The sequence below is a fragment of the Sciurus vulgaris genome (assembly GCF_902686455.1).
Source record: "Sciurus vulgaris genome assembly, chromosome: X".
Taxonomy (NCBI): Eukaryota; Metazoa; Chordata; class Mammalia; order Rodentia; family Sciuridae; genus Sciurus; species Sciurus vulgaris.
Window position 1 is genome coordinate 67260174 of NC_136471.1, and position 27535 is coordinate 67287708.

A 27535-nucleotide genomic window follows, 5' to 3' on the forward strand; every position below is an offset into this window, starting at 1 on the left:
TGACTGAGCCTACAGCAAAGAAAACACTTCTCAATTTTTCTAAATGCTGCATAATGTTCATAGTTATCAAAGGTGATTATTGTTCTGCCCATCAGGTGATCTTTCAAGCAGCAGCAACTGAATTACTGAAAAGTTTTATTCAAAAGTTTTCATATGATTTAAATATAGAGGTTGTTCACCTGTCTGATAGAACCAGAGGTTAGTATGAATATTCATGTTTTGTTTTATTTTGTTGTCAATCTTACAATGCACTTGTTATGATGAGTAAAATAACATCCTGAGGTTCTCAATATAAATTACCTTGTAAAGGAATAGTCAATATTTGATTAGGGGATATCATGTTATTTTCTGTCCTTTGGTGTCAGACTCTGAAGGTTCATGAAAGATAGTGTTAGCTTATTTACTAATTTTTAAAGGTGGTGCTACCCTAATGTGAAACATGTATCCCTGGATATTTTCAGCTATAACTCCACATCAGATTGAAGTGTTAGAACTCATGGCTGAACAGAAAAAATTTGTCCCAAATTGATGAACACTGTAACTACTAGGTGACAGTGAAATTTGCCCCTTGTCTTTTAAGATAAATGTGAGATGTAGTACAGCAAAAGCTACAATGTTACATAGGAACTTGTAAGATCATAGGTCTTGATGCTCCAGAAATAAGCCTTCTCATTTGAAGAAGGCCCTGGGACCAGGAATTCATTCTCAGTGTAGAAGACCTACCCAAGACCTCATCCCAGATTTTCCTCAGTGACAGAAGAGACAAAAGATGAATATATCTCAGACCTGTCAATCACTTCATGTGGACCATAGCAAATGGTCACATTATAGGAGTCATTATCATCTTAATACATATCACTCAGAAAGAAAGAAAACTTCTGGACCCCATCAGATGTACTTATAAAAGGATGCCAAATTGGAGAACTAGTTATGGAACCACATGTGCTCTCCACATTGGATCATGGAGAAGAGTCATGGATAGGAGTTGCATTCAAATTCTCAAGGACATGACTAAGGATGAACTTCACACACACACACACACACAATAGAGAAATCTCAGAAAGATGATCTGAGGTAAAAGAATGGACAAAGAAAAAATGAAAAAATGTGAACTCAGCCAAATATTCTCATTTTAAAGTTCGTATATTTCTATATAATTATAATGTCAAATTTCAGGGTTACCAAAAGTATTAAGCTAAAATACTTAAAAATAAAAATAGCATGTAAAAATAGCATGTAAATTAAGAAGAGGCTAACTAAATCTAAGATGTTTCGAAGTTATAAATTAGTTGCTAAAATGTTTAATATTCTTTTATAGACTTTGTAAAATGATCTGTTCAGATTTCAATTCCCAGAATAATCACTAAAAGAATATAGTACATGCATTACAGATTAGGATGGAGAAAAATATATGAAAAATATAATGAAAATATATTGAAATCAAGAAAATGAAAATGAAACATGTAAAAAGCAGGGAGACAAATGACCAAAATTTAGCATATTGTTAATTTCATGAAATAAATGGAATAACTCCATCATTTCAAAAGCAGAGATTATGATATTGGGTTTTAAAAATCCTGCAATATGCTATTTATGAAACAGTGTTAAGGCACAGGGACAAGGAAAGATAGAAAGCAAAGGATGTGAAAAGATAAAGTAGTTATAACCTGATGATATAAAAATGATAACTTTTTATTACATAAAACATGTTTTATGACATAAATATGAGGGCCAAAGATGGAAAAGTCTCAAAATTCAATATTCTAGTGAAAGAAAACAGCCAAAACTCTTACACATGGTTCTAGGAGTTTAAAAATCATACAACCTCTTCAAAGTACTGTTTCATAGTGTCTGCTAAAAGAAAGTATATGTCTATCATTTAACTAAAGGTTCCACCCTTTGGTAGATACCCAAGAAAAATAATGAAATAAACCCCCCAAGGCATGTGTAATATAATACTAATAGTATATTTATTTATTTATTATATTTTTATTATATTTATTTATATTTATCTATTGTATCAGCTCTATTCATCTCATAAACAAACTTTGGTACATACAAAACACTAAAAAAGAAAAGGACAAACTACCAATACAAACGACTTGGAAAAAATTCAGTGATACATGTCGAATGGAAGAAGCAAGACACTATACAATTCCACTCTTCAAGAATAAACAAAACACTTGATCATCACAAAATTAATAATATGCTATGGACTGAGTTGTATCACCATCCAAATGCATGTGTTGAAGCTCTAACTCCAATATACAGCATTTGGAGATGAGGTCTTTGGGTGGTGTTCAGGTTTTGAGGTCATGAGAGTAGGGTCCTCATAATGAAATTATTGCCATTATTAGAAGAGACCACAGAACACTTGCTGAATCCCCTCTTTCTACCCCATGATGTCATGATGCAACCATCTGCAAGTCAGGAAGACAGTCTTCATCAAAAACTAAATTGGACTGATACCTTGATCTTGGCAATCCCAGACTCCTGAAGTCTGAGAAATATATACTTCTTGCTTAAGTCATACAGTCTATGGTATTCTGTTATAAAGCCCAAACCAACTAAGAACACTTTTTATCTTTAGGGGAATAAAGACTGTGAAGTGGCACATCTGGAAACATTTGGGGATATTTTAAATGTGTATCTATATCTGTGGAATTACATAAGAATATACATACATATATATGTTACCTCGAATCAACAAATACATTTCCAACACACACATAGAGAGTTTATTACAAAAAGAAAACACAACAATCTTTCCCCCTAAGTGATTATCCTCTTTGAAAAACTAAAGTCCATTAACTCAAATACACCTAGACCACGTCCTCTTTTTATCTTACTTTTTTTTATCTTACAAATTTTTTTTTGATTACTGATTCCTTTAGAAAGATTTTCCACAATGTGAGAAAGGCATGAACAGGGAGAGAGAAAAATAAATGGTAGAAAGCAAAACAATATGTCATAAGAAAATCACTAAGGACCAGGAAAATAAAAATGTGAAACACTGGTTAATGACATTTTAATGAGAAAATGTATGCCAAAAGAATTTAAATAGTAGGATACAATTATTATTTCACATATAGCAATTTTTAACCTATAAAGTGATTCCATACACAACATAATCTTTTCTGATTCTTGCAAATACCCTGCTAGGCAGGAAGAGCATATATTTTTCTCCATTAACAATAAAGAAACAAACTCCAAATATTCAAATGGTTTATAAATGTGAGAACCTTGGCAAGATATACTAACTCTATTCTCTTTACAACACTAAAGAGAAAAGATTGAGTGAGAAAAGCATTAAATGATGAGGGAAGTTGCTTAAAATTACTATTGGTCCTATTTTATTTAGTACACCTTTTTCTAAAGAAATATGATTAAATATGCTTTAAAGGAAAGAGAATTGGTCTATTACTCCTTGTAATAGAAGCTACATAATCCTAACAACAAAAAAGTACAACTGTCTGGTCATATACTTCAATATTCTTACTAATGCACATCTTTACCATTTAGTTCTCACTCAGTGTTCTATATCTATATTTGGAGAATAAACAGAGCCTGCAAAGAAGCTCTGTCACTTCCACAAATTCATCCCAAAAATAGTTTGTCAATACCAAAATCTGAACTTTGCTCTATTAAACCTAAAATATTTAAATGGAGAAAATACATGTATTTGGCCTACATATTAAATTCTGCATCCACAAACAAGTGTTACAGAAGATGCCCTTTCCCTTTTAAAATTAAGTAATAAAGAAATCTCTTTCACATGCTAAGGAAATGTAGACAGTACTTATTTATGTGAACAAAACTCAGAAATAACTCTAATTGTAATATTACTAGAAGCCCAACTTGAAGCCCAAGTTTAAAAATAAGAATGTCATGAATGACAAAGGAAATTCCAATTAAAATGCTATGGTGAGAACATGAAAAATAAAAGATATCAAATAGGAAGAATATAGCTCTGTCATTGGATCACCCTGACATAGGAGGATGGTCATTATGGAGATTACCTTCTAGAATTTCTGTAAAACAACTGATTTGCTTCCTTCATCACCCTCATCATATGCTATAGTGGGCTAGTGTTAAGTTTCCTGTGTATATGTGTATGTGTGCACACTCACATATGTATTACTATAACAAATACCTGAAATAATCATTGTGTAAAGTTAAAAGGTTTACTGTGGCCACAGTTTTGTGGTTTCAGTCCATGGTTGGTTGGCTTCTTGATTTGGGCCTTTTGAGACATAATAAATCACAGTAGGGAGCATATGGTCAAGCAAAGCTCTGACCTGAAAATAAGAACAAGAAGAGAAAGGGACAGATTTCCTAGAATCACCTACAAGGGTATGCCCTAGTGACCTGAAGACCTTCCAGGAGGTCCCATTTCTTGTAGCACCCGCCACTAATAGTACCATGCTGATGACCAAGCTTTTAGCAAATGGGTTTTGGAGGTATATTTTGGGGGCTGGAGTTAATGCCTAAGTGTGCTCACATATACCACTAAGAGTAGTTGTTTGGCCTTATGCTCGACCCCAGAATTAGCTTTTACCTTTTAGTATCATGTCCATTTTTTAATAACTCACATGATATAAAATGTTCATGAGTATAGATGACCATTAGTACAGAATCTGAGAAGAGTTTATTGGCATTTGAATATTTTAAACAGTATTTCTCTGAGAATGTTATTCTTTCTTGGAATAATCAGTATTGAAATGAAGTTCAATAGTAAAATGTCATTTGATGTATCCCTGAATCACCTTCAGTACCAAACAGTGTTCTGCATATTGCTTGTGCTAGAGAAATTCATATTGAATGAGTTCATGTGTAAATAATAGTAAAAAATAGATTTGTTAATTTTTGATCCATTTAATAAATGATGTTTCCATGATGAATCTGATACCTAATTCACAAGGAAGTCAATATATTCACTCTACATATACCCCCCAAAAATAGCCTTTAATTTTTTATTCAGTCAGTGGTGGGATTAAATCACATGCTTTACAAATAAATTATAAGGTAATGCCTAGAATCCTGAAGATGATACATGAATCTCTCAGTGTTGTAAAAGGAAAATGATACAATTTCATATATTTATGCAAATAAAATTATCTAAATAAATATACAGAAATTGTCTCTCAAGAGTGGGACTGTAGAGCCTACAGATAATTATTACTTTCTTATTTTTCCTTCTCCACATTTTCTCAGTACACAATATATATTACCTATTTATTTTAAAATATCTTAAAATGTTTATTTAAGGTATATACATCCCATCAGAAATAAGTCTCTATTAATTATACTGAAAATCATTATTTTATAAAGCACTGCTTCCAGATGGAAGGCATAATCTATACCAATTTAAAACTCAAATATCTTCAGACTGAAAGACTCTAAATGTCAAGCAAGCACCTTTTTCACTCAATTCAAGTTGATGTTCTATTGTGCCATGTGAATACCAACATCATAGTCTATGTGAATATTAGCTTCTTAGTTGGAAAGTACTAGGTAAATCCCTGCTTTGGAATATAAATAGTCAAATTCCCATAAATACCTGAAAACTATTTTGTATTTAAGAAATGTAAAATTTTCACATAACATCAGAAATAAAAGTTTATATTTTATATTTCTACCTCCTCAACAACAGTTCTATGCAATTGAGAAATTTTCCTCATAGGAAGTTAATACCATACATGCCATATTCCCCAGGCATGGGAGCTGATCAAACAAAAAGTATTGAAACAGAGATGGTACCAACAGTTTAAGAAATTAGGAATATTCACAGATAATGTCAAGCAGTCATAATACAGGTAGTGAATTAATTAAAAGCAAAAGATTCCAAAGGTTTGCTAGGAATTATGTAATGGGAATACTGAAGATCGCAACCAATGCCAGCAGCAGCATTTTCTCAGCAGTTCTTGGCCCTCTTGCCCACCAGCTCTCTAGCGTGGCAGAAATGAGGGAAATACATATTAACACCTTTAAACTAAATGTATAATTATTCTAAGTTGGATCAATGCAACTTGAATTACCTACTAATTTTTTTATATCTTTCTCACTAAAGATGAATGAGAACAAATGCAAACCCCAAGCATCAAATAGAACTTTATCTTCCTATATTTCAGATTTTAGACAATACTTCATTCAGTAATGAACAAAAGGAATGTGACCACAAGCTATAAGGATTTACGAGGAATTTATACATACAGCACTGTTAAGGTTTGACATTTGAATATTTAAAGTTGCACCAAACCTACTCTTCACCCCATTTCACTAAAATTAACAACCTGAACCTTGAAAGTCTTCTAGGTTCCAATCTGGCATATAAGGAATTTAGAAGTTATTATTACATCCTAACAGAAAAGTAAAAATTTGAACAAACTGAAAAAAAATCGTCAATTCTTTTGGATTTGTCAAATTCATATGGCAAATGATTGTCTCCTGAATTGAAGAAAACAACCGAGAGATAAAGAGAATCACAATCTACCAGAGCAAAAACCCATGAACAAAACCCTTAATGGGAACAAGTGCTAGAGTAGGAAAACCTAAAGCATAATTTATGAGTTGCTGGATGGAGATCCAGTCAAAGTGGGAGTCCCAAACGTTTTTAAGTTTGGCCTTGTTACCTGGAGCACTATCAGGTTCTCACAATGAATATCAAAGAAAAATCCCCTCATGCTTCCTGCAGCAGGAAGGTAAGAAGTAAGTATTTTGAAATAAACCAGATAACTCTGTTCTTAACAAGGCCTGCCTCCAACTGAAGCTACTGGACTGGGGATATAAGTCAGTGGTAGACTATGTGGTTAGCACATGAAAGAAGGATAAACTACTGTACCAGAGCCTATGGTTTGAATATTCCTTCTAAAACACATGTTCAAATCTAATTACTATTGCGATAGTATGACTTATCCTTAATGAATGGATTAAGGCCCTTGTCACAGAACTGAGTTAGTTTTTTTTGTGGAAACAGGTACCTCGAAGAAGGATAAATGTGGCCCCTTTACTCTGTCTTCCTTGCTCACATGTCCTTCTGCCTTTCACTATGGGTTGATACAACATTAAAGCCCTTGCCAGATGCTAATGCCAATTTTTTGATCTTCCCAGCCTCCAGAACCATGAGGCAAATGAAGTTCTATTGCTTATAAATTAAAACAATCTCAGATATTTTATTATAGCAACAGAAAATATGCCAAGGAGCTAATCTGTCGGGGATTTACAGGAACATAATTCACTTCACAAAAACAAGACACTACTTCAGCATGTTCAAGCCTTCCTCACATAGGAAAAGAAATACAAAACTCCAGCCCCTGCCACCCATACTATCCCAGCAAAGACAAGAAAAATTAAAAGAGCTTCTGAAGGTCATAGCAAAAGGCCACAGGGTCGTCAAAACCTAAGAACTTATCATAGGACTATAAAATGCTTCCTTTTCACTCAAAACCTACTAGCACATCACTAAAACCATAATTACTAGAGATGTTTGATGTAGTACATCATTTCAAGCTTTCAACAAAAATTATAATATATACTAAACAGGTAAAAATCACAACTAGAAAAGACAGCAATTATCAAAAACAAGCAGATATGGCTTGGTTGTTAGAATTATTGGATCATGAATTTAAAACAACTATGATGAAAACACTAAATGCTCAAGTGGGAAAAACAGACAACATACAAGAACAGAAGAGTAATGTTAGAAGAGACAGAATTCTAAGAAAGAATCAGAATAAGTGTTAGACATAAAACTGTAACAAATAATGATCGATACTGATAGACCCATTAGTAGTCTTAATACAACTGAGGAGAGTATCCCAGACATTGATGATATAACTATGTAAACTTTCAAAACTGAAAATAAAAGACTAGAAAAATGTTTAAAAAAACATATAAATGTCTAAGAATAGTGGGACAACAGTTAATGTATAATTTTTACAATTGGGTTAAAAAAAAGAGGTGAGAAACAAAAGCAATGTTTGAAAAAATAATGACTGAAAATATCCACCAGTTAATGTCATAAACCAAACAGCAAATTCAGAAAGCTTAAACAACCATGGGAAGAATGTCAACAATAAAGCAAATCAAAACCAATAAATAAATGACTAGTCATATAGCTAAACTGCAGAAAAACAAAGATTATGAAAGATACCAGAATTTTTTAAAAAGCTGAACTATAGAGGAATAAATGTAAAAATTACATCCATCTTCTCCTAAGAAACAATGCAAGCAAAAAGAGGGTAGGGTGATATATTTAAGATTTGAGCCAAAAATTCAACATCAAACTACATTTTTTTTTTACCCTACAAAATTATCCTTCAAGGATAGATAAGTGACTTTCTCAGATGACAAAAATTTAGATAAATAGTTGGCAGTATATCTGCCTTTCAAGAAACTTATAAAAGACAGATTTTTTAAAAAGCAAAAATTATAGTTATTAATTTCAGCATACTGTTCCCAGCAAGCAATAAAATATGCAGACAATAATTCACTTAAAGGACAACTCAATAATATCATCAACCAACAAGTATTAATCTAAATTTCCTGAAAGTCCCATGGAAAGCAAGAGTTTATTCTTTTCAAGTGTTCCTGATACATACACTAAGATGGAACAATATTTAGAATCATAAAAAAAAACATTTTAAAATAATTTAAAACTTATAAAGTATGTTTTTCAACAAAAATGATATCAAACTATAAATCAATAAGAAAAGTATAACAAAATACCTTAAGAGCAAACTAGAATGTTTTAGCCTATGAAATTAGCATTCAAAGAGAAAGGAATTAAGACTTTATTACACACACATACAAAATGAGGGAATAGATTCCTAGTGGATAGCCTTGCAAGAAATGTTAAAGGACGGTTTTCAGAAAGAGGGAAAATTATATGGGTCAGAAATTTGGACCCACATAAAAAAGAAACATCAATAAAGAACATCAATGGAGAAGTGTACAATTATGATAAAGAAATACTTTATTTTGATCATTCTTAATTGATTTAAAAGACAAAATTTTACACAAAGTAATAGCAAAAATTTATTCCATGACTATAGCCTAAGTAAAAGTGAAATAAAATACAGCAATGATGCAAGACATGGAGGAAGGAATTATGGTACTTGGTTTTTATAAAGTATTGCACTACGTGTGAAACAGTGTAGTGTTATTTGAAACAGACCTGGACTATTTGTGAATTACTTTTACAAACTTTTACTAATTCTATAGAAATGAACTGGAAATGTTAAAAATAAATAAAAATGAGTATAATTAATAGGCTAAGAAACAATAGAAAATTGAATTATGCAAAATATTCAAAGACAATCACCAAATTAGAAAAAAGGGGAAGAAAATAACAAAGACAATGTACAGAAAAGAACAAGTGTGGGAGATATCAGTCCAAATATACCCAAAACTGAAAACACCAATTAAGACACAGACTATCAAGGTGGATCAAAAAATAAGACATGATTTTATTTTGTCTATAAAAAATTTAAATATAAAGAAGTACGTAAGGCAGGGGATGTAGCTCAGCTGGTAGAGTGCTTACCTTGCAAGCACAAGGCCCTGGGTTCAATCCCCAGCACCGCAAAAAAAAAAAAAAAAAAAAAAAAAAAAGAAATAAGAAATAGGTAGATTAAATGTGAACTTGTGGAAGAGATATACCATGCTAACATCAATCAAAATAATGCAGAGGTAGCTGTACTGATTTCAGACAGAACTGACAAAGAGCAAAGAATATAATCAGGCATAAAAAGTGGGATAATAAAATGATAAAGGAGTAAATTGAGAAGACAACAATCCTTAACACATGCATGCCCACAACAGAGCATAAAAATATGTTAGGTGAAAGCTGACAGAAAACAATAAGTAATGCCCAGCACAGTGACAAAAGAATAACTGGATTCAGGCTAAGGCAGAAGAATCTCCAGTTTGAGACCAGCCTCAACAAATTAGCAAGGTCCTATCTCAAAATAAATATTAGAAAGGGCTAGTGATGTAACTCAGTGGAAAGAAATAAAGGGGGAGGGAGGGAACAGAAAAGAAAAGCAAAGAAAAAAGAAAAGAAAATAGAATCCACTAATACAGTTGGAGCTGTTGAAACAGGCTGAATTTGAAAGACCCCCCTTCTCTGAAATAAGGAAGTTCTTTCTAATGAGAGTTAAAGCTGAACAGCTACAACCCACTTTTCTGACTGAATCCAAAGAAGTGGGAGAGCAGAGAGCTGCCCTCTCTCTCCATCCCGTCTAATACCGGATAACAAATTTTGCATATGACCTACATTTTGCCCCAATTTGCTCCTCCTCAAGACAACTATATCAATATATGCATATCATCTGCTTTTGTTTCTATAAATTATAACTGCTTCTGTGTGGCAATAGGATACACAATTTAACTGTTTCTTCCAGGTTTGATCAAACTTCATAAAGTTCCTTTTTTCCTTTTCCAAATTTTGCCTATTTCTTATGCAGGTGGACATCTAAGTAAGGATGAGGGGATCCAGCCAGTCAGAATACAGACAGGGTGCCTGGATTAGGCTGCTGATAGCAATGTCAAAAACCCTTGTACCAGGAATGGAAAGAGACATTCCAGGCAGAAAATCAGGGAGAACCTAGTTAAACTCAACAACTTCATCAATCAACTGGATACGAAGGAAATCTATTAATTCACTGAACAACAGCAAAATATTCATTCTTCTCAAGTACCCATGAAACACCAAGAAAAAGACCACACTATTGGCCATAAGGCATACATTACTAAATTCAAAAGCATAAAAATCATACAATGTCTGTTTTGGAACTAAAATAGAATTAAAATAGTCATCAATAACAGAAATATATCTGAAAAATCTCAAAATGCTTCCAGATAAAAAAAGCACAGTTCTAGATCACAAGTGGGTCTAAGAAGATATTTGAAGAGTAATTTTAAAATACTTTGAACAAAATAAAATTTTTAAAAATTACCAAAACTTGTGGGAATGCAATGAAAATCATGCTTTAAGAGAATGTATGGTTTTGAATTGTATATATATATATATATATGTACATGCATATATATGTATATATATAAACAATCTAAATGAAATAATATAATCTTAGGAAACTAAAAAAAGAAGAGTAAATTAAATTCAAAACAAGCAGAAAAAATAATGAAAGAACAGAAATCAGTAAAACTGAAGACAAGAAATCAACAGCAAAAATTGATATTTCTTGAAAAGACCAATAAACTTAAAAGCCTCTAACTAGACAGAGAAAGAAAAAGACACTAACTACTAATATCTTAAATGAAAGAGGGGTCATCAAAACAGCTCCCAGGAATTTTAAAGGATAATAAGCAAATACTGTGAACAATTATATGCCCACAGATTTGGTAACCTAGATCAAATGGAGCAATTCTTTGAAGGACACAATCCACGAACACTCACACAAGAAGAAATAGTTTGAATAGGTTTATATCTATGAAATAAATTCAGTCTATATTTAACAACCTTCTGATAGACATCTCCAAAATAGAAATCACCGAGATAGAAATCACCAGGCCCTGAGGAATGCACCTGTAAATTCTACCAAACACTTAAGGGAAGATCATGCCAATTCTCTATAATCTACAAAAGACCGAAGCAGAGGGAATACTTCCTTACTCCTTCCATAAATGTTTTTGAAGTCAGCATCACCCTAACACCAAAGTCAGAGAAAATCATCACACTAAAAGAAAACTAAAGACCAACATCTATCATAAACAGAGGTAATAATGCATTAGCAAAATTAGTAAATCCAATACAAAACTATATATTGTCAATTCCACACCAAAATCAAAAGGGATCTCAGGTATGCAAGTCTGGTTCAATTTTTAAAAATCAATTATTGTAATCAATCTCATTAATAGGCTAACTAGAAAAAAATCATGACTACTTTCTCAACAGAAGTAGAACAATCTTTTGACAGCATCCTACAGTCATTCATGATAAAAGCTATGAGCAAACTAGGAATAAAGGGGAGTATCTTCACGTTGACAAAATTGACAAAATATCTTCAGCTAACATATTTAATGGTGAGAAATTGAAGCACTCCTTTCAAGTTCAGGAACAAGGGAAGAATGTATATTTTCATCAGTCTTTTTCAACATTATACTAGAAGTCCTAGCTAATGAAATTAAAGGAAAAGGTGCGAAATGCATAAATATTTGGAGGGAAATATTAAGACAATCTGTTCATGTATTGCGTGTTCATCTCTGTAGAAAAATACAAAAAATTGTCAACGAAATTTCATGGAGCTAATACATGACTATATGTTTACATGGTTACAAGGTTACCATAGAAATGTCACTTTCTATATGCCAGCAATGACAGGTGAAATTTGAAATTCAATATCAAGGGAGAGATGAAAAGGCAGAATGAAAAGTGGTTATAGCTCAAAGAAATTATTTTACATGATATTATAATTGCAAATAGTAGTTTTTTTCTCTTTTTTTGGTACTGGGAATTGAATCCAGTGGAGCTTAATCACTGAGCCACATCCCCAACCCTCTTTTATATTTTAATTAGAGACAGGGTTTCACTGAGTTGCTTAGGGCCTTACTAAGTTGCTGAGTCTGGCTTTGACCCTGTGATCCTCCTACCTCCAGCTGGACAGTGGTAATTTTAGATGTATCAAAACCTATAAAATGTGCCACATCGAGTGCATCCCAATGCAAACCATGTGCTTTGCTTGATAATGATATGTCAATTTTGGTTCATCAGTTGTAACAATGTACCACTGTGGTACAAGATGTGGATAGGGGAAGGCTGTGTTGTGAGGAATTTGCGTGAACTCTGTACTTTTTTCTCAATTTTGTATGAACCTAAAACTACTGTAAAATAAAGTCTAGTTTAAACAAAATAAACAAGACAGAAACCTCTGGTTTCTTTCATTAATCAAGAAAAATACTGGGTTCAAAAGGTGTGTACATAAATTGGATTGAAATAATTATGATTCATTTCATTAGGGGCTCACTACTCAATTTTAAAACCTAATATTAAGATATTCTCAGTCCTTTTAGAAACAAGTGATTAGCAGAAATGAATTAAGATCACCAACTTAGCTTTCTCAAAAACTCAGAAGCTCATGATTGTTGAGGTCATGTTATGTGGGTGGAATACAGAATATCAAACTTTTCATTGACCAATAGCAGTATTTGTTCAGTGTTTGACCTTTCTTGGAAGAAAATTAAATTGAGATATAGGGATTATTGTAAATGGAACCATTTTCTCATCACTCACTCAAGGAAAAATTGGAAGTCCTCAAAGAGTCAAAATGGAATTGATTGAAACAACAAAAATTCTTAGCAAATTATTTCAAATTAGAGGGAACTACCAATGTTACAAAATTGCAGATATATATCTGTATGTTATATTAATCGCCTAGTAACTTCAAAAACTGATAGAGGAATTGGCTCTTCTTCATGTTGGGCACTGGTTCTGGACTTTATACCTTCATGCTTTTACACATGATATTCAATTCTAACTTCCTATTTAGAAGAGATTGTTTAGTTGCCCTGAATAGAAGCAACATGTTAGAAGTGTGGAAGAATTTAGAGAATAAAAGGGCCAAAGAGCTGCTCAACATACATTGAGATTTTTTGGCTTAATATCTTAGTTTAGAAACTATTCGATAGACATTAAATGCAAAATAGAGTAGATATTTACATTTTAAAGCAGTCTATTGCTCTCATCAGATTTTTAAATGGGTTCGGATTTGAGTACATTAACTGATTAAGAGGTCATCTTCTATGCACTATTGTAGGTCACTGAAACTTGTAAACTTAAATAAAACAAGTGTATTGAACTCTGAGAGCTAAGGCAATTCTGCAAGGACCCAATTTACAATCTGAAGGTAAATAAATTGTTCTAATAAATCTGGATCAGGATATATGGAAATAACTAAGTGGTAATTTTATGTATTGTACTGTATTATTAAAGGTTTAGATGTTAGCTTCATTTTTACTATTAGTCAATAAATCAACAAACATTGTAAATGAAAACAAGTTGATCTCTTTCTATCCAGTTGAAATAGTAGTACCCAGAAAACTAATTTGCTCCTTATGCTTTTTTCTTTATACAGCCTGGGATTTATTATAAAATATTACATCATCATAATTATATCCCACTATATCCTGCCCTGCAGAAGAAATAAAATTTATGAATATATTTTTCTAAACTTTGTAAAATAAATCTTTACTTTGAATTGAGATTTTAGAGGTGCTTAGGTCAAAGGACTTATTGTTTTACAGTTTAGGAAAAGACTGATGAATACATTTTTTTTTTTTTTCGGTGCTAGGGATTGAACCTAGGGCCTTGTGCTTGCGAGGCAGGCACTCTACCAACTGAGCTATATCCCCAGCCTGAATAAAATTTTTGAGAACTAATTCTCTCATGATATCCTTGAAAACCTAAGTGTGGTCTAGTTGTTTAACATAATACAACCTCAATATTTAAAATTTCAAATGCCTATGGCTTCAATAATACCTGCTTTAGATTTTCCTTTATGTGATACAACCAATGACTAGACCATTAACTAAAATTGGAGTAAGAAATGATAAAAAGTAGAGGTATAATGAGAAGGTAGTAAAAGGAATAAAAAATAAGCTCAAAATTATCCAGAGGAATTCTTCAACTCCCTACAAAGGATAAGGAAGTTTCATCTGAGAATTTATTAAAACATTTTTCACATAAAAGTAACTTTTAACATTTTTAAAATTAATAAAACCATCAATTATATCAAGCCCTGACTAATAATGAGGTAAATATAAATATAAGCTAATAAAATTGTTATTAAATCAATAAAATATATTTTTGAGAACATGACATAACATAGTTTAGCTGACTTGTGTTACATACCTCCACAAACACATTTAACAGTGAATCTCTAATTTGATTGATGTTCTATGATTCCAACAAACAGCAAGCATTTACCTGAGTTTAAATAGAGCTCTCTTAATATCAAATTATAATATAAATATACAGTGTCATAACTAGATGAAATATTAGAGATCTGTAGTTTTATATTTCATTAATAATTTTCCTGATATATTAGGAGGACTTAGGGGGCCATGTAACAGAGAACACTAGACAAAATCAAAAGAAGACCTTGACTCAATTGTGTCACATATTATTAGTGTGATTAGAATTTTGATAAAATCTTCAATTCACTGACTCTGTCATACTTTGGAAAATTATATGAGTCTACCAACACTGTAAGAAGATCTATTAAAATAGTTAAAAATAGCAGACCATCAAGGAAACATCATAAGTAAACAATACAGTAATATTAACTATAGTCACCATGCTATAGGTTAGATGCCCAGAATTTATTCATAACTGAAAGTCTGTACACATTGACAAATCTTTTCTATTTTGCTGGCCCTCAGTCACTGGAAACCAACATTCTACCCTCTGCTTTTATGAATTTATTATTTTTTTAAGATTCTACACCTGAGATGATGTATTTTTCTTTATCTGACTTATTTACCTTAGCAATAACGTATTCCAGATTCATCCATTTTGTTGCAAATAGCAGAAATCTCTTCTTTTCTTTTGGGGGCTGAATAATATTGCTGTATGTGTGTGTGAGAGAGAGAAAGAGAGAGAGAGAGAGAGAGAGAGAGAGATTTCCTTTGTTCATTCATTTATCACTGAACATTGTTTCTATATCTTGACTAATGCGAATAATGCTGCAATGACTGTAGAGGTACAGATATTGCTTCACTATACTGATTTTATTTCCTTTTAATATATTCCCAGAAGTAGGATTGATGGATCACAATCCTAAATTCTACTTTTAAAAAATCTGACATACACATCTATACAAAAGGCATTTAATTGTGGTGATATATTAATTAATTTGATTGTTATGATCATTTCATAATATATACATATATCAAATCATCCAATTGTGTACCTGAAATATTTATATTTTGTCAATTGTAGAACTAACAAATATGGAAAGAAAGAAGCATTGAGGATTATGATCATTTGAATATGCTAAAGTACTGAGATGATAATTTAGCCTTCCATCTATGAGAGTATTTATCTTTAATTCTATTGACATAATTTTTCTAAATAGAGGAAACTGATACTAAGAAGTCTGGAATAACCTCAAGAAAGCAAAATTCCAATCACAATAGCATCAGTTTTTCTCCACAGATAAAATGCATCAAATAAATGTTAGAATAATTTTTAACTCTGGCAATGTGCCTTATAAACTTGTGATAGTAAGTATGCCTGGCATTCTTCAGTGATGTTCTTACAAGCTCTTCCTCGGGGTGTCAAATGTTGTTTTGCTTACATGTATTGCCACTATAAGTTTTGAGGAAGTTCCAAAATCACCAGAAAAAAACTGTTTGGTCTTCCCACTTTAATGCTAGGGAAAGTTCCTATGACCCCTTGCAAAAGCATGTGCTAGATTAGACGCTAAGTATAGAACTCTTTTATATCATTTAAAAATGCAATTTTTTGTGTGTGAATTCCAAGACTAAGTCACAGGATATATTGTTCTCCTCTTGCTCTCTTTCTAACACCGCTTTCTTTAGAGGAAGCCAGCTGTCTTGTTATGGAGACACTCAAGTAGCACTCTGGAGAATTCCATGTGGCAAGTTACTGGTTTATTCTCAGTTCCAGCACTAACTTGCCAGGCATGAAGGTGAACCATTTAAGAAGAGGATTCTCTAGGCCCAGACAAACCTTCAGATGACAGCAACTTCTATACAACACCATAAATGCAACCTCATGAGAGACCCTGAGCCAGAACTACACAACCAAAACACAGCTAAATTCCTGACTCACTGAAACTGAGATCATAAATATTTACTGTTTTAAACTACTAAGGTTTGGAATAATTTATTAGGTAGCAATGTATAACAAAATACTGATACTAAGTCAATGATAAAGAGGATATTTCATGATTTTAAAGTGTATCCCCACAGACTGTTTATTGTTTGCAGAGGAGGAAAAAGGAAGTAACTGTGTTGTTGCAAAGTCAAGCAATATTATCAATATTAACCTGTTATCAAAATTAACACCACCAATAAGAGGTATATATAGGGCTGGAATTGCAGCTCAGTGATGGAATGCTTGCTTAGCATGCATAAGGCACTGGGTTTGATCCTCAGCATCATACAAAACTAGATAAAATAAAGTTAGAAAAAAAAAAGCTGAAATTCTTTTTAAAAAATGCGGATATACATCATATGCCTCCAGAGGATGTACCCTGAGAAGGAAACAATGTCGCCTACTCCATATTCTGGCTAAGAGGGAATAACTTTGATCAAATCATAAGGAAAGATCCAACAAACCCAAATGAGGAATATTCTATTTCAAAAAAACAGGTGGATTTATTTTTCCAAGTATATATCATAAAAGACAAAGGTTATGGAAATATTTTTGTTAAAAGAGGGTGACAGCCGAATGCAATATCCAATCTAAAACTGGAAGCTATGCTGAAGGGAATAAAAATACTGAAAAGAATATGAAGTCAATTCACAAAATTGGACTATAAATGAAAGAGTACTTGAAATAATTGATAATTTTGATAAAATCAATGATAAGTATACTATGGTATGTGGGAAAATTCTTATTTTTTGGAAAATATAGCAATTATTTGGGGCAAATTATGTTGATAAAATTATTGCTAACTGTACTATGATATATTAAGAAAAATATTATTCTTAGGAAATATAGCATTAAGAATTCAGAGGTGAAGTATTATGATGTACCTAATATAACTCCAAATGTTCCATAAAAAAATTCTGGGGTGGAGAGAATGACAGAGTATGTACAAATGAAGTAAGTGGAATAAAATGTTAATAACACATGAATGTGGGTAAAGAGTAATGGGTGTGCATTATGATTTTCATTTTTGCAACTTATATTTGTTAAAAGTTATAAATAAATAGCTTTTTTAAAAACAGAAGTTTAACTTATATTTTAATTGATCTCAAAATTCACTTGTGGCAATCTAAATGGTTATTTTTTCAATTCTATACTGGTCACAACAAGTATTATACGTCAGACTATAGGCTTATTATTACTATAACTAGAGGGCTTTGGGGATTTGTTCTTTAAATAATAAGAGGCTTTGTGGCCAAACAATAATTAAAACAATAAAAATGAAATAAATAAAAATGAGGGATTAGTGGGGTGTGATGGATGTCGCCTGTAATCTCAATGGCTCAGTAGGCTGAGGCAGGAGGATCATAAGTTCTAAGTCAGCCTCAGAAACTTAGAAAAGCCCTAAGCAACTCAGGGAGTCTCCAAATAAAGTATTCTGTGGTTTCAGTTGTTAAGAACCCTTGGGTTCAATCCCTAAAAACAAAAATAAATAAATAAATAAAATTTTTAAAAAATTGAAAAAAGAAGAACTAATTGAGGAGGTATGTGTAGAGATGGTGTAAATGTATGTGAAAGAAACTGCAATTTTGTTTTACCTAGCATTTTTCTAATATTTTTCAATTAGTCTTCATTAGTTCTATGTTTTGGAGATATTAGAGATAAAATAACATTAAGTATAGTGTGATTTTAAATAATGCTAATGTACTTAACTCTCCTTTATACACACCAAGAGAAGAGATTATAAATTCAGAAAAAAATAAAATCGATACCAGTTTATTTCCCAATGACAATTTCTCTACCTTAGTTGTAGTTATAGGTGGATCCCATTTCCCTGTATTCCATTACTCTCCTGCATTCCCATGGTACTCTGTGTGCCTTGTTTCACAAAGCTATAGAAACAGTAGTAGCTGTCTCAACCTGCTGTTAAATTATCAGAGCCAATTCCCTATCTTCAGACTTAAATAGAAAGATAGAAACCTAGAGAAAGAATAACATCTGGTTTTGTTCCCCCAACAGTCTCTATATCTACACTGCAACTTTTTCAGTTATCTCCAAAAAAAAATAATTTAAGAGACATTTGAATGAATCTTAGCCTTCCCCTAAAATGTTCTCTCCTCTTAAAGCATCAGATTTTGAAACTGGTGATTTATACCTAATCCCTCCCCAAATTCATGTGGTTTATTTTTCAGTTGCTTCAAGGAACAAGCTATAATTATCACATTGGTGTCCTTTCTAATGTTTTCATACTTACCATTCTTAAGTATTTTTTAGCATTTTGACTTTTATTTTATTTTTATATTTGATATATATTTACATTGTGGAATGATTAAATCAAACTAACATATCCATTACCTTAAACACCATTTTTGTGGTAAGAACATATAAAGTCTACTCTTAGCAATTTTGAAATACACATCATTATTAACTATAGTCACCATTCTGTACAACAGATAACAAAAACTTATTCTTTCTAACTGAAACTTAACTATACCCTTTATCAAGGCCTTCATTTAAATCACAAAGCACATACTGAATGATACATTCAATATTGTCATAGTCACTACAGTGGCATGATTCTCCTGTGAAATACATCTTGAATAGCCTATGATTTTGACAATATGAACATTATGGCATTTCATAATTTTCTAATTTTGCAAGCTCCCCAGTTTAGTTCATCATTTTCTGACCAAAAAATATTCTCAAAATTAAAATTTTATCCTAATTAACATCTTCTAAGCTGTGGTATACCTACCTGATTTATGATATTTAAATCCATAGGTAGATACAGCTAACAATCTTACAAACCTGTAAGATTCAAGAAGGTGCATAAAGAGAATATGTTGGTGCTGCTGCTACTATAATTTTGTATGCCAAACTTTATGTCTCGAGCATAATAATAGTTAATTTTTAATAGGACAAAATTGGAACAATGATAAAATACATTTCACAAATTTATTTTGTATTTAATTTTTACAAAATATTTTATTTTTTCCATTTCATTACTATACACCTCTTAGACATGTATGTCTGTGTTACCAATTTGAGAAAAAAGAAACCTGATTCCTAAAGGTCAAATGGCTCATCTAGGATTGCAATCCGTTTTAGTGATTAATCAAGCCTAGAAATGGTGTCTCCAAATTCTCGGTCTATGTTCTCTCAACCGATTTAGGATTTCTCCTTTGTTAAATTTAAATCACACATCTGTTTTACCTGAATCTAGGAAAGTCCTTTATTTAACAACAAATGAACATACTAGTTTTTCTAAACACTAGAAGTATCAAAATCAGAGCATTCTTCAAAAGTACATTTGTGTCTCAAACTGTACAATATTATAAGGGTAATGTTCCCAGAAAAACTAATTTAAACATGATATCCTAGATATGCTAACGTAAATCTACCTGCAAATCCCCTGGCATTTTTAGTTTTGCCTCAGCTTTTCCCCTTTAAATTGGCCACAGAAAAGGTCTTCTGTAAGCCAAATTGGTATGATAAGTAAAGAATCTCTAATTTTATATTCGATGAGAAAATTGAAATTATTAAGACCAGAAGCCTATTAATTCATGATATGCTTATCTGAATTTTATTATCCTACAATGATGATTAAAACATGCTCATGTGACCCAGAAAAAGTTAATATGTGTGACAATTTGAAAGTTTCTGGCTACAAGGGCAATTTTACAGGAAAAATTAAAAAGGTAAATATTATGTTCATAATTCTGTCAATAATAATATTTATTAAGCATCTATTCTTTGCAGGGCACAGCAATGCATGCCATCAGAAACAAAGACAAATACAATGGTACCTCTTGCCTTCAAAGAACTTACAGTTTGATAAAGAGAATACAAAATGTGCATACATAAATGCATAAGTACACACATAAACACATACACACAAATGCAACAGGCAGAAAGTGCTTTGAGAAACAGATGAAGTGTTATGGAACCACAGAGAAAGATAAATCTTCCATTAGTGGTATTTTCAGTAGATTTCAAATGCAAGGTCAGGAAGCTAGAGGGAAATAATTCATAGAAACAAAACCAGCAATAGCAATTGGGAAAACTTAAAATTTCCTTCCAAATGCAAGAACCAAGTTTTATTCCATTTATATACTGCACCTGCTTGTGCACTACTGAGTAAGATGGGCTTCAGAGGTTTTAATTTTTCTGACATTAAAAATTATATGTCAGTACTAAAATGTGAACAAAGAAAACAGAATTCTGTCTTCATTTGAAATGGTTCTGCATAAAAATAATTTTGACACAACTGAAATTATTTCATACTAAATTCTCATTCATATTAGTGTGCTAGATAACTGTACCATTTCAACTTAATGTGAGAGAAATCTTATTACACTGAAGTTGTTTATAGAGAATCAAAACTTTAAAGGTACTGTAATTCTTTAATAATGTTAATTTCATCTATGAATTGTTTAATTATGTTTACTTAACATAGCAGAATATGCTAAACCAGCTTTAGTAATCACTATTTATAACAGTGTAAAGAAAAAAAACACTTCAATAATGCAAAGGTTCAGGGGCTGGGGCTATAGCTCAGTTGGTAGAGTGCTTGCTGCAAGCACAAGGCCCTGGGTTCAATCCCCAGCACTGCAAAAAGAAAAAAAAAAATAATAATGCAAAGGTTCATAGTAACTAATTACCTTAAGAAGAGTTTGTATAGCTAAAAATACAAATGACTGCCAATTTTTCCCAAAGTAAAGCTATGTTTTAATGCTAATAAATAAAAGTGATAAAGTCTTGTGATCTCCCCTTTTTCTTGGATTAGTAAACATTCACTAGGTGTGTCTGTTAATGTGAACACCATGTAACAGAGGCAGGCATAACCTTTGCTTTGAAAGATTATAAGAATTAAGTATTAAGTAAGTATAATAAATTTTAATTAGTAATAAAATTAAGTGCATTTAATGCCCCTCTTTTTTACATATTACATTATAGAGCCCATGATAATCAGTGAGCACTGGCTCTTTTTCTTGTAAAAAAATGTAAATATTAAATATTATGCTATACTGTTCCTCTAGTATCCTTATTTTAGAATGTTTGGTTGCTTCCCATAATAATATATCAATCTGATTAACTGTAAAAATCACACAGTAATATACTAAATAAAGTGTAATTAATATATTAATCCCAATATTCATATAATAAGACATTAATATGAAGAAATTATTCTTGTGATGTGTTTATTAAAATATAAACTTGTGACCCTAAATTCTATATTCCAGGTGCAAATGTTTAATATTTAAATATCTTCTGAAAAGACTGCAAAATATTTTGTGTGTTTATGAATGGATATTCTTTGAAATTTGGGCAACTAAGCACATAAAAGAAGAAGAGGATTGAAGTGGAAAGACAAGACTCTGAGAGGTCTCAGAACATCTTACCTTCTACCCACAAACGAACTTCAGTGGGAGAGGATGTCACAGTAGGATCTCGTTGGAAATGATGAAACACTTGTTCCATGTCTCAGAGTAGATGAAATCTTCCAACGTTTGAGACTAATAATCTGAATACCTAAGAAAGAAATAATAGAAATTAATCAGCTTCAGGCTTCATCTATTCATACGGACTGAATTATAATTAGCATGTGTTAAATGATGTAGGAGTTTGAAGGAAAAGAGTCCACTATTAAATAATAATTAATTATTTTGAGTGCTTGTTTAGTAAAATAAAAAATATCAAATGTCAGATTCTACTTCTGTCCCACAGGAACTGTAAATCTACTAAGAAGGATCAAAACCACAATACTGTTAATTAAACTTAAGTACTCTACAAATAAAATGTTAAGAAATTTATGCTGAGGGTTGGGGATATAGCTCAGTTGGTAGAGTGCGTGCCTCACATACACAAGGCCTTGGGTTTAATCCCCAGCACCACATACACACACACACACACACACACACACACACACACACACACAAAGTTTATACTGAATGCAAGGAAAAGGGCTTAATGCAAAAGGTGCCACAAGAGTCAAATCAAAGAAGACAATACAGAAAGGAACCTTGAGAAAAAAGTGATAACATCTGCTCTACCTAAATGAAAGTGTCTTATGAGACTGATGAAGAGAGGGAAAAAAAAGAAGTGAAATACTTTCTAAAAGGTAAAACATTCGTCACAAAAATATGAGACATTATTATTCTTGGTAATTTTGAAACTCCCATTTGTTGCAGCTTGAAGTGTCCATTCTGTGCTACTCACCACTTAATACCCACACTAGGAAAGATGCAGAAAATGGCATAATAATGACAATTTTAGAAACAACACTGTGATAGTGCAGATGCTCTCTGAATCGTTTCCCCTGTTTTTATTTTAACTGATTTTTATGAATTGTTTTGCAAAAATGTAAATCATTATTATTTATGCTAAACAAATTACCTAAAATCACAGCCAAAACACTTCCTTAATAAAAGAAAATTGAATTTAAGTCTCTCTTTCCCAGCCTAAATAAGTGGGACCAAATCAGTTGAATGTTACAGTCACATTTTCCCTCTCTTCACTTAGCCCAATTTACTGAGGCACTGCGTTATACACCCACTTCTTGAATTTCTGTAGGACATTTTGTGTTTAACCTAACCTTCCCCCTCATAAAAACTGGATTTGATGTTAATAATATCATCACCATAGAAATCTTTGTTTATTATTTGAAATATGGCTTATTTAAAATTTTTTGGAAAAATAAAAGAAAACTGAATTTGAATCTGACTCTCACATCACAGAAATGGCTGAAAAAGCTAGTGAGACTCAGGGACTCAATTTTAATTGTATTTAATTTTAATTTACTGAAATTAATGATTACTGCATGGGGCAACACAGCTTTAGAGCTTCCAAAAAGGAGTAAAGTCACATAATTGGTGGACAATCACAGACTGAAAAATAAGGCTACTAAAGTAACAGGAAGATCTGAAGAATACTGATGCTTACAATCAGATTTTCTTTTGTCTTAAAAAAAGCAGGATGAAGTAGCAAGGAGTCTTCCAGATCCAGCAGTTTTGAGGGTAGCAGAGGCTGTACAGATGGGGGAGAGTGGGAGATAAAGGAAAGGAGATTTGGGTGAACTCCAAGAATGAACTGTGAAGGTTTCTCAATTACTGTGGAAAAAAAATGAAATTAGTAAGAAAACACTTATGGAAGTTCTGACTTTCAGAATAAAGTTTGTTAAAATATAAATGTAAAGCATTTCATTTCATTCAAGTATACTGAACAAATGAGTGGTACATGCTTACTTTATGCCAAGAACAGGAAATTTCCTAATAGAAAACATGTATTTGTGCTATTATGATTTTTATAAGATCACCTAACACCCACTACTTTTGAGGAAAGGAGTTTTTAGTATGCAGTGAGGATAATTTTGTCTGTTATTTTCGCTAATTAATGTATATATTATTGATCTAATCTACCTAAATATTTTCGTTTTGCCCTTTCCAGTTTGTTACTTTCTTCCTATAACTCTAGATAAGGACTGTGGCCTGTTTTCTACTCTTACAAATCCATTCTTTGTTTATACAAAATATTCACTAAGGGTTATTATTTCAGTTTTTGAGAACCAAATTGGGGTGATAGGAAAGAAAGGAAACAAAAACTGTCAAAACAATTTTTAAAAATAAACTATCAGTGATCTAAGGTAGTGGAAAATTTCCCTCTTAAGACCTGAGTCTATTCCAATGAAAGTTGACTAGCTTTAAAAAGAGCTAATTAACCTTGCTTTATGTTGAAAGGCTTGGGACTATAGGCTGCCTACGGTGCTAAGCTGGAAATTAGAGACTTCTAATTGTTAGCATTTTAATTAAGCTTACTGTGTATTTTAAACAAACAATAGAAGTCCTAATAATCATATCTATGAAAAGAAGGTGGTAACATTTAAAATTATTCAAAAAGAATTTCTAAAACATCAGCTGACTGGACCACAAAAGAATTATATAAATAATGTTGCGGGGGATCATAAAGGGTAATCACAGACTCGGGGGAATAAAACAATAGAGGTGTTATCTAATAAAAAGGTCAACCATTCTGCGTTTGGAATGGCCACAACAGAAATGGCCCAGAGCTTGTTTAGGCAGTAGTGTGTGCTTGTGGACAGCGAAAATGCTGTGAGAAATGTTTCTCATGTTGAGCTGAAGTACACTTTCTCAGAACTTATGTCCCCTCTCCTCTTTTTTTTGCCCTAGTTCTGCCTCACGCTATGCCTGTGAACGAGTCTCTTCGAAGAAGTCTTTCACCTCAGAGTCAGTGCAACTACCATCCCCGTCCCGCCAAATCGTCAGTTGGACACCTTAACCGTCCCAGTACAGCCTTTTCCGTCCTTGGTATCTTGTAAGAATGTTTCTCAGCTCTGTCCTCACTGAAATCCCCTGTCTAGTCTGTCAAGATCGCCATCTACAATGCGAAACTGGGAGAATTAGTGAGAAACCCAGGCAGTTTGATTACCTGAGGCCACGGGACCCAGAGACGCCTGGTCTTTCTTACTGCTTCCCCGCCCTTTTGCCCAGGCAGTCACATATATCTCCTCCCCTCCGAAAGTACCGGTGTTCTCCAGCGACCGCCGCGCGGTTTAGAGCTTTCAAGGCGAAGGTTCACAGAGCTATAAACGCTTCCCTGCCTCCCCCTACAGCCGCTCAGAGGGCTACAGCATGCAGCCTCGCTTCTTGCCTCTCCCCCATCCCATCTGTTCAGACGCCCTGGGGTCTGGATTCCCTTCAGTCGCCAACTTGGCTGTTAGTTAGGTCTGGGAAGGACCAGTCCCAACCGCCCCACGCCCTGTCCCGGCTCGCTCACAGCCAACAACCAGGAACGCGAACTGAGGGTGACGTAGCGTTAGCCCGAGTCTGGGCAAGGTGGGGGGCGGGGTGAAGTGGTTGGCGGGGCAACTGGTCTTTGCGTTTTCCAGGCACTTAACAGCTGTTAAAAGTTTGTTTTTCTTGAGAAATTGTCTGAAAATTAGTGGGCATGCTTTAGGAACTCTCACAAGATTAAACACACCCACACACAGTGAGCGTGAATTTAGGAGAAGAAAACAGCGGGAAGCAACAGGTGGTCATAGATTTCAGAATAATAGGGACCATCTATGGAATGCTGAGCTGTGGGAATGTTGAGCCTAAGTGAGGCGGTGGCCCTCCATAGCATGTGTGGGAAGTTCACTTTCCCTTTCTTGATCTAACTTTACAGATCATAAAACTGAGGGCTAGAACTAGGGTCTCTTGTAGTCTTACACTCCGTTCCTCCCACTGTCAAGATTAGTTCAAGTAGTTCTCATATTGATGAGTGGTGGATTTAGATAATGCCTGTTTAAAGTGTCCAAGTTCGTACCCGGTGTTGACAATGAAACTTAGAAGTATTTTGTTTCATTTGAACACAAATGATCACCAAAACACTGCATCCCCTAACCTTGTGAGTTTGTGAACCTCGTTTTAAATAAAGCTGAAATTATCCAAACATATTTTTAAGTCCTTCTCAATATCATGGGTGAATATTCCTTTTCCTGTGTAGTGTCTGTGAAGCTATGAACACCAGGCATTGTACAATGATGAGTGAATGCGCTTATTTTAAAATCCTTTATCAAAGGAACCATCTTAAAACTGAAATAAACTGAACTGAAATTTTTATTAATATCCCCATTCACCTGAAAACATTTCCCCAAAAGCTCCATGTCCCAAAAGGAGGCTGCATGGCCCACCAAAGAGAATTATTAATTGATGAATAGCTGAAATGAACCTGAAATAATTTTATATAATTCCTTCATTTTACAGGTGAGGAAACTGAGGCCCAGATATAAGAAATTTGTTCCAGGTCACATAGCGATTTAATGGCAGAACTAGATGAAGCCCAGGCCAACCTCAGTGCAGTACTCCCACCAAACCCCAGTACATACCAGATTTAAACAGCATCTCAGGGGAGTGCAGAAAGTTTTGTGAAATCCCACATAGGTTTCTTCTGTCTTCCAGATTCTAGGCACAAGAACGGGTGGGGAAAACAAAGAAAAACAAAACAAAACATCCAAACACTAATGATGAGAGAGGAAAGCCAGTGATGGTGAGTGGGAAGCAGTAGAAGCAACATAGAAAACAATGAGTGCTTTACAAGTATGGATATACATGTATCACTTCAGACAAAATTAAACTATTACAAATTATCAAGCAGGGGAAAAGATGCTGGCTCATGCACACTTTTACAAAGAGAGTTGTTTGCCACCTTTTCCAGTTGTCTCAAAGCAATTTCTCTCCTGTTTGCTCAATCTATATGTATTTGCTATACAAATGTAATTCATAGTTGTTGTTGTTATTAAGATAACTTTATATAACAGCCAGAACATAATTTCAACAGCCAAAATTACCTTACTTTTATGTATTTGAGTATATCATTAAAAATTCATCTATCAACAGAAATTAAGTTAGATCTGGCACATTCGACTTGTGGAAATCTTACTTTTCATTATTTAATCAATGAGATATTTTTCTTTGGAGCTACGGCATAATACTTCATTTGTTGTTATTCCCCAGGGGTTCAGCATGTGCAAGCTAATCTGATAAACTAATCTGTGGTAATTGTTAATAATTGTTGCCAACCTCCCTCTTAAGGTATATGTAATTTACCAGTAGCTTTGTGTACTGAATGGTAATCAGAAAGACCTGGCAAGGATTAATTACTTCTAGAGGACTTTTCTGT

General features: G+C 33.1%; 1 protein-coding gene across 1 annotated transcript in view; it reads right to left on the reverse strand.

The window, feature by feature from the left end:
* LOC306651566 (uncharacterized protein) overlaps nt 1-26808 on the reverse strand; it is a 517337-nt gene extending 490529 nt beyond the window's left edge. The window contains exons 1-3 of the mRNA XM_079124236.1: nt 26742-26808; nt 23798-23964; nt 22258-22387 (exon numbers count right to left, since the gene is read on the reverse strand). Coding sequence (XP_078980362.1) covers nt 22258-22336 — 79 coding nt within the window. The 5' untranslated portion in view covers nt 22337-22387; nt 23798-23964; nt 26742-26808. The remainder of the gene's footprint in view (nt 1-22257; nt 22388-23797; nt 23965-26741) is intronic.
* Between the last annotated feature and the right edge of the window lie 727 nt (nt 26809-27535).